This window comes from Topomyia yanbarensis, chromosome 2 (genome assembly GCF_030247195.1).
Source record: "Topomyia yanbarensis strain Yona2022 chromosome 2, ASM3024719v1, whole genome shotgun sequence".
Lineage (NCBI taxonomy): Eukaryota > Metazoa > Arthropoda > Insecta > Diptera > Culicidae > Topomyia > Topomyia yanbarensis.
Window position 1 is genome coordinate 160,272,211 of NC_080671.1, and position 8,883 is coordinate 160,281,093.

Sequence of the window (8,883 nt, forward strand, 5' to 3'; positions counted from 1 at the left end):
AATCTATTACGAATCTATGACACCTGGAGAATTTTTTGCACCGGCATTCCCAACGGCGTTCGTATTGTGAGGATGCGAGTGACTAAACCAATACCTTCTTACATGACTATCGAATGCAAATCTCCGAAAGATGGAGTGACCTATAAGCAAACAACGCTAATCACATATCCCGGGCAGACACCAACATGCCAATTCTGTAACCATACAGCCCACTACGGAAAAACATGCGCGGAAGCAACCAATCAAAAGCTACTACAGCCAACTCTAACAAGCAGCCACCGACACCTTCAGATAAACCAAAAACAACGATCCAATTAACCAATAAAGCAGGTACAACCACGACTACCGCTCCCAAACCAACAACTAGCATCGCCAATAAAGAAGAAAATAACGATGAAGACGGATTTACAACAGCGACCCGTAAGAAAAAGAAACAAATAAGAGCCTATCGTGAACAGCAAGAAAGCAGTACCGATTATGACATAGACAAGAACGATAACGCGAGAGAAGGCAGACTGAATGACCCCCAAGCGACTTCACCGCCAAGGAAAAGGATCTCAACACGCAGCAGCAAACTGCGTCAACAAGATCTGGAAGACCGACATTCATAGCATTTTTTTTAAGTTATTGTAAAAAATTAAAAGACCCACGGCTCAGTTGTGCTAACGCATTGAGCCGTTTCAAATAAATCAAATAAATCTGATCTGATATCTGATGTATTTTTTTGTTATTCGAAGTGAACCTGCAAAATGCTCTACGAAATTCTAAATCAATTTCATTTAAACAAACATGTTCTAAGTATTATGTTACTCTTTGAATCCTTTTCAAATCAAACACGGAAGACTGGCACCTAATAATTGAGCTGCTTTGATCATATTGTTGGGTATTGAGCCCACAAAAAAATTCTAAAAAAGTCCATTTTTCAAAATAAAATGCTAATTTCAAACATTTATAGATCAGGTAAGAACGAATGCGTACTCGTATGATTTTGTATAGGTTGTTACGCACAATGTCAAAGAAATTATCCTAAGTTTGCTTCGAACTCATCATCAGACAATTGTTGATTTTATTTTATCTTTTATCAAACTGGAATTAATTTCTGAGACCTCCTAGTACTTTGCATAATTTCCAGAAAGGGTTTCGTTTACTGAAGGGTAAATCTAATTTCCTAGCAAATTATTTGTTTGGCCGCAACTCGAGAATGTAGGTTTTCGAATGGTCATCAATTTAATTAAATTTTCTCGTAATAATTATTAATAGGAGTATTGATTTAGTTAAATTACTAGCATTGACTATTAAATTTTGTAATAAAGCAAAGCACTGGTACTACATTTCATTGCGGAACTTGACATTCTATGTCAACAATCTTCTTAGTATACCGTGTACAAAACAATTGCAGGACTAGTGCTACGATCCTACTGACCACTACAAATATTGTTATGTGGAATCAATGTCGGATTTGTTTTGTAAATCATGATCATAATTTAAAACAGAACTAGTGCATATTCATAATTTTAAAAAAATTGCTGCAATTGTGCCTTTCTCAACCATGTGTACTAGGATTTCACGGTTGGTTACGTTCATTATAAAGTTTCAAATGCATATAACTTTATACAAAAATACGAATCAATATTCGGGATCAAAAAGTAATCGACGGTTTGAGACTTAGGTTGGTCGTCATGATCTGCTGGTGAAAGAAGATATTAGAAAGAAGATATAAGAATACTTTATGCCCAAACAATTTATGCGCCAAAAAATTTTCACGAAAATTTTCGGAACACGGCAATAATCAATTGAAAAACTTATTTTAAACCACCTAGTTGTGCAATTGTGCTTTTGTTATTTCTCTAAACCATTACTCCATGATTGGGATTAATATAATTGTGGGAGTATCTATTGCATTCTTAGTACATTTTGCACCTATACACAATAGCTCGCCAGCCACGAACGTAATGAGCTGCGTGTCGACGGTGAAACACTTGGAACAAAAAACTATAATTTTGAATTAGCTATCTCAGTATTAGTTCAATATTGTCTTCCTGCTACCATATTTTGACAGGCTGGGGTGAGTAACCCACAACCGAATCAGCCCTAGTTTATTTTGGAATACCTGTATACCTGGTGATATAGTATTGGTATACAGATGATATGGTTAAGAGGGAGGGGGTGTTGGCGCCAAATGCAGTACATAAATATAATCGTCTAAATTTATAAGTTTGAACCATAAAAAAATGTTTTTACACTCTGTGCGTTAAATAATTATTGAACACATTGTTTATGGTGAGACAGTCTAGATTACTGGTTTCAAAATATCTTACAAATGATTATCTGAGGGGGAGGGAGGGTTTGTCCTTTCTTGCGTAATATCATAAAAAAGTATGAAAATGAAATCAATAAGAAAAAATATTCTTTACACAAGAATTATTTATTATTTGTGCCATGAACATTTTCTATATCAAACAAAATTAGCACATATTGTACATCATGGCCAAGGAAGGGTGGACCTGGAATTGAAGTGTTTTGCAACAGCAGGATATGATTGTTAAATTAATTATGTAATTTTGTTTATTGTTGCCATCGTGAGGAGCGTCTTAATTGTCGATGGTGTTAGAGCAGTTACATCAATTTCTTGACGCTTGGTGGCATATTGTTCTGTTCGGGAACTGGGGTCACAGTATGCCTTACAAGTTAAGAAGTGCTGACACTCTTCGTGTTGATGGTCCAATATCCTTCTATTCATACTTTTTGTTCAAACCGCAAGGTATTCGAAAAAGGTTCTGTCATGCGATTGTGACAGATCTTGTGGTCCGAATATTTCCAGAGTGTGAACTGTATTTTACTTCAAGAAAATTCGAAGATGTCGGAACTATGCGTACGATAATCGTCACAGTTGGAGCTCAGACTAAATTCATGCCATAACAGGTTATAAATTCTTTTGAGCTCTGCATCACAAGAAAATAGATTCAAAGGAAGTGAAATATAGCGAAGCAGCTTATATGGACCAGATTGGCTTTTCTAAATATTACCCAAAAGTTGTTCTACTAAGATGCAAATAAAATTACTACAGATGAATACAGTTAAATTTTGTCATGAATTTTCTTGAAATAATGTTATAAGTATCGTTTTCGCTATCTTATTCAATGAATTAACAATATGATTTTTTAATTACGAAAATCATGATTCTGAGGATGTTATCGGCTGAATCAGTCAAAATAAAACGGCAAAAACGAAGTATTGCTTCTTAATCCGACAGTTTCGGTGATTTTATTTCACCTTTATCAAGGAGTCCGCACAAATAACAACATACAACGCTCTGTGTCCAAGAATATACGGCCAACCAAAAGCGCATAAAATTGGATTACCCCTCCGGCCCGTTGTACCTAACATGACCGCCCCAGCATACAACCTTTCCAAAATGATAGGAAAAATCATTCAGAACTCGATCAATAGCTCATACAACATAAAAGACTCCTTCTCATTCTGCGACTTCATAAACACTATAACACTCCCACCGGACTATATACTCATATCCCTAGATGTGACGGCTTTGTTCACGTCAATCCCAAAAGCCCTGGTAGCACACGATATCATACATAGATGGGACGATATCAAGCTACATACGCACATCAACTTGGACCTTTTCATGGAAATAGTAGAATTCTGTATCGACTCCAGCTACTTCAAATACGATGGCCAACATTACTTACAAGTTTTCGGAACCGCAATGGGAAACCCTCTCACAGTGGCACGACTTAGAACAAAAGGTGGACTAAAGTCCAAACTTTACCGCATCGGTTCAAATAGGACGTTTTTATGTAATTTTGGTGCGCTGAATTCGTTTTTGATATTAAAACATTTTAAAAATAAACATTTACCATTCATTAGGGTGCCCAAAAAATTTTTTTTTCGAAATCGTTCTTAAAATTTGTGTATGTTAATTTTCGTGTGCTAAATCTTTTTTTATATGAACACTTGTAAAAAAATTCATTATACATTAGGGTGGCTCAAAAATAATTATTTTGTTGTGAAGGTTCAAAATTTTTTTAAAGAAATTTTTGTGCGCTATTTTGGTTATGAAAATAGAAACTAACTTTACTACTTATTAGAGTGGCTCAAAAGTAAATATATTGTCTTTTGTAATGATTTTTTTCAATAGTAAATTTGAAATTTATTTTCCACATTGAAACGAATTGATTGTCATCTCATTATGGGGTTTTAGAAATGACTATTTTGTTTTTAAGGATCAAATAAGATGTGTTAGACTAATTTTGGGACGTTTAATTCATTATTGGGTTACTTGACATGAAAACTACATTTTCATTCATTTCCAAAACAAACATTTTGAGCGTCTTAGTGGAATGTTGATTTACATTCACTAATCAACAAGATTTTTTTTTCACAGGTGTGTTTTAAGTTACTTAGATTGCTTATTTCATATCTTAAATAAAAAATCCAAACCCCTTTTTTCGCGTAAAAATTAAAAATGGTCTTATTTTACATGGATAATATCGCATACCCTTAAGCTATATCAGTGCTATGCAAACTCGGATCAAAATAGTCTCACCAAATAACTAGAACTCAACTGTGTTCACTCAATTTGACAGTTATTGCATAAGTTAGCAAAAATAGTTCCAGAAACATTTTGACATATTTCAGATGGTTGAGAATATTTACTGATTTTTAAACATTCTTAATACCTTTACCACCTAAAAACCAAACTTCCCAATCGGTTTCTTATTCTTGATCACTAGAATAACCCTTGTAGATCATGCTCTCAATGCTATTTGAAAGTTGTGTATGTATTAATGTCATTATTCTAGCTATAAAGTGATTATTCAAATTCAATATCACTAATAACCATGCGTCTCCATTGACAGTTTTTTTAAATTTTGATTGCTTATCGCAAGTTTTCGCAAAACTAGCATAGACTCATTTTAAAGAGAAAATTAAAAGCTTTCGAATGAGTATAGTGTGATCGCGGGCATTCACGGGCGTCGTTGTTGTTATCGCATTAGAAGTTCGAATTCAATAAAAAATCATGACAAACAGTTATCTAAACACTAACTAAACCAACTAGTGACTAATTTTTGGCGATTTTACGATGTAATTTTATCACACGGATAATTTTGGTGAAGTAATGCAATGCATAAAATCAACCGTTTTTTTGAAAAATGAAAATAATCGTATGTAGTTCTATGGTCAAATAATGCAAAAAACACTTGAGTTATGACCTTCAAAAAGCTGTCAAAAATCCATTTTACGTTCAAATCACCTAAAATCTCGCGAAAATGTCTCTGATGGCTCAGCTGATACGAGCAAAACACTAGTGGGAATATCGCATAACCTTCATATACGGACTTAAGTCCGGGCTCGTCCCACTGTGCCTCTGTCCCCTGCCCTAGCTGACCTAGTCATGGAAACACTTCTAGACACCGTAATAAGACTACTATGTTTCAAACCACCTTTTGTCAGAAAATATGTTGATGATCTAATAATGGCAATCCACAAGGACAAACTAGAACATGTTGTTGAAACTTTCAACAATTACAATAGTCACATCCAATTCACCTATGAACTGGAAGTGGACAATAAAATACCGTTTTTAGACATGCTGCTCATACGACAACAGAATCAACAGATCAAAACAGAGTGGTACATGAAACCCATCGCAAGTGGCAGATTTTTGAATTACAATTCATTCCATCCGCTCCATCAAAAGATAAACATGGCCAAAAATTTTATTCATCGAGTCAACTATTTGTCATCCAACCTGCGAGACGACGAAAAAATAAGCATCATAGATAAACAACTCAGTCTTAACAACTACCCAAAAAAACTTCGACATAGACTGATCAATAGGATGCACGAACGCAACATACTCACCCTTCAGACTACCGATAAAAACCTGCAAACTACTTACCGGTCAATAGCATACATTCCATACTTATCAAACCAAATTGGAAAACACCTGAAAAACGACTACAAACACATACAACTTGCACATAGAAACATAAAAACAGTTGGGAAATTCTACACAAAAATTAAAGATCCCGTTCCAGCCGATCACCACAGCAACGTTATTTACAGTATTCCATGCAAACAGTGCAGTTCATGCTACATAGGAATGACGTCAAATATGCTAAAAACCAGGATATGCGGACACAAGACACACTACAATACTTGGGACAAACTTCTACAGGATAGATCGGACACAACAGAAATACAAATTGCCCATCTAAAGGAGAAAACAGCACTAATGGATCACAGTATTAAACACAATCACAGGTTCGACTTTGAAAATACTAGCATATTAGCCAAAAACTGTAAACCACATGCACTTCCCTACATAGAAGTATGCCACATAATCACTAGCAAAAACAGTAGTAATAAGCGAACAGATACAGAAGGTTTAAATTCCATCTATGCTGGAATTATTCACACTCTAGATATCGAGAATCAAAACAAACGAAAAATGACAACCAATGTAACACGCAATAGTATATGATCACAAAACAGCAATAATACACACTCTCACAAACACACACGCTATAATCGAATCAAAAGTAGTAGACAAGTAGGAAAGACAACACCACAGTTTCTCGCTCTGCGCAAAAGTTTTACCCGCGTTTCGCTGCTATAAAAGCACTAAAACAAGACGAGCTTTTAAACACCGATTATTTTAAAGTGCGGTGCAGTAAAAAATACGCATATGTACAGTAAGTACAACTTTTGTACAGGATAAAATATATTTTTTCATTGAAACTAAATTAGCTATAGAAGGACGCCATTATAAACATACACCGGACAACCTATGTTGGACACAAACACACTTAACAAAAAAACGAACCGTTTCAGTGAGTACAAAAAAAAACCACAGACAAACAGACAACAGTAACGGAAATATTTTCATTTTATAGACTCCTTGATAAAGGTGAAATAAAATCGACGAAACTGTCGGATTAAGAAGCAATACTTCGTTTTTGCCGTTTTATTTTGACTGATTCAGCCGATAACATCCTCAGAACAATTAACAACAGTCGTCAAACAACTTAAAAGAAAATCATGATAAGATCTTATGTAAGGGGGAGGGGGAGTTCGTCAAAATCTTACGAATTCTTATCTGGGGGGAGGGGGTGGTTGGAATGTTCTAAAAATGCCTTACGTAATTAGTGTACGGTCCCTAAGAACCAGGCGTACTCAGAAAGACGAGATCCTGTTTGAGCTGAAGAAGAATCAATTAATCAAGAGCTCGACCTATCTGGAACTTGTGGCAGAAGCGGTGGAAGGAGAAGCAAATGTGAGAGCTTTAGTTCAAGAAGCGGTGGTCGAATGCAGAAATCTGGACGAGATCACAACGGAAGACGAAGTGAGAAGAGCGCTACTACAACAATGTAACATGACAAATAGCAGATGCCAATCAGGTTGAGGAAGGCATATAGTGGCACACAGACAGCAGCAATATACTTACCGCCAGCTTATGTCGACCGGTAAGATCAAAGTCGGATGGTCGGTATACTCATTACAATTGATACCTAGAGCCACTAATCAAACGGAAAGGTGTTTCAGGTGTGTTTCAACCATCAGACGAGAAACACATCTGATCTGTGCAGAAAATGTGGGGAGAAGGGACACATTGCTAATGACTGCACAAAGCAACCGAAGTGCTTGCTCTGCACGAATGATGCTTCTTATGTCCAGAGCACAAAAAGGCGAAGGCAAACCAATGATGATTGGGATAGCCCAGCTTAACCTCAGTCATTGCGAAATAGCACAGCAACTGTTGTATCAGTCAACAACAGAAACGAAGGGCGACGTTGCAATTATTTCAGAGGTGTATCGTGTTCCTCCCGATAACGGTAACTGGGTGGTGGATAGTGTAGAGATGGCTGCAATTCAAGTAATGGGTGGTTTCCCTGTCCAAGAGATGATGGATAACACACACGAAGGCTTTGTGATCGTCAGGATCATCGGTGTATTCGTCTGTAGCTGATATGCTCCTCCGAGATGGACACTAGAACAGTACAATCAGATACTGGACGCACTAACCGACTCGTTAGTCGTACGAACGCCAGTTGTTAGTATACTTTGACGCTTGGGCCGTGGAGTGGGGTAGCAGACTGACCAACGCAAGAGGTTTCAGCATGTTGGAAGCCCTGGCGGTCGAGAATCCAACGAGTGTATTGGTAGAACGAAAGGCTCAGCATCCTTAGTGATGCCGTTGATGTAAACAGTGGATAATCTGGTGACAATCGAATCTCCAACGACGAGCTCCTTATAGTGACAAATGGAGTGAATGCGAAGAAAGCTCCCGTTACGAAAACGGAATCCCCAACGTGGCACTGAAGGCCGCGATGCTGGCGTTTCCGCACAAGTTCAGGATAATCCTACAGAAATGCCTGGACGAAGGCTACTTCGCGGGTAGATGGAAGATCCAGAAGCTAGTGTCGCTGTAAAACCAGGGATTCAGCATCGTATCAGCCTACATGCCTACACAAGGAGATTCAGCATCGTATCAGCCAACATGCCTGCTGGATGTCTTGGTAAACTTCTGGAAAGGGTCATCCTCAACAGGCTGACGACCTACGCTGAAAGTGAGAATGGACTATAGCAGAGGCAGTTCGGATTCTGGAAAGGGATATCGACGGTGGACGCCATCGACACAGTCATCGTGAGCGCGGAGAAAGCACTGAAGCAAACGAGAAGGGGAAAACGCTATTGTTCCGTGTTAACGATCGACGTGAAGAACGCGTTCAGAAGTGTCAGCTGGGTGGCTATCGCCGTAGCGCTGCACAGCATGTGGGTTCCGGACTATCTGTGCAAGGTTCTGAAAAGTTACTTTCAGAACCGAGTATTGCTCTAAGAAAAACGAACATGGGCCAGAGG

General features: G+C 37.6%; 1 protein-coding gene across 1 annotated transcript; it reads left to right on the plus strand.

Moving 5' to 3' along the window:
• The first annotated feature begins 5,426 nt into the window (after positions 1 to 5,426).
• On the plus strand, positions 5,427 to 6,854 carry LOC131678430 (uncharacterized). Its single transcript, XM_058958585.1, has 2 exons — positions 5,427 to 6,716; positions 6,772 to 6,854. Exon 1 carries the CDS (start codon positions 5,495 to 5,497, stop codon positions 6,503 to 6,505), a length of 1,011 nt encoding a protein of 336 aa, XP_058814568.1. The 5' UTR covers positions 5,427 to 5,494; the 3' UTR covers positions 6,506 to 6,716; positions 6,772 to 6,854.
• The last annotated feature ends 2,029 nt before the right edge of the window (positions 6,855 to 8,883 follow it).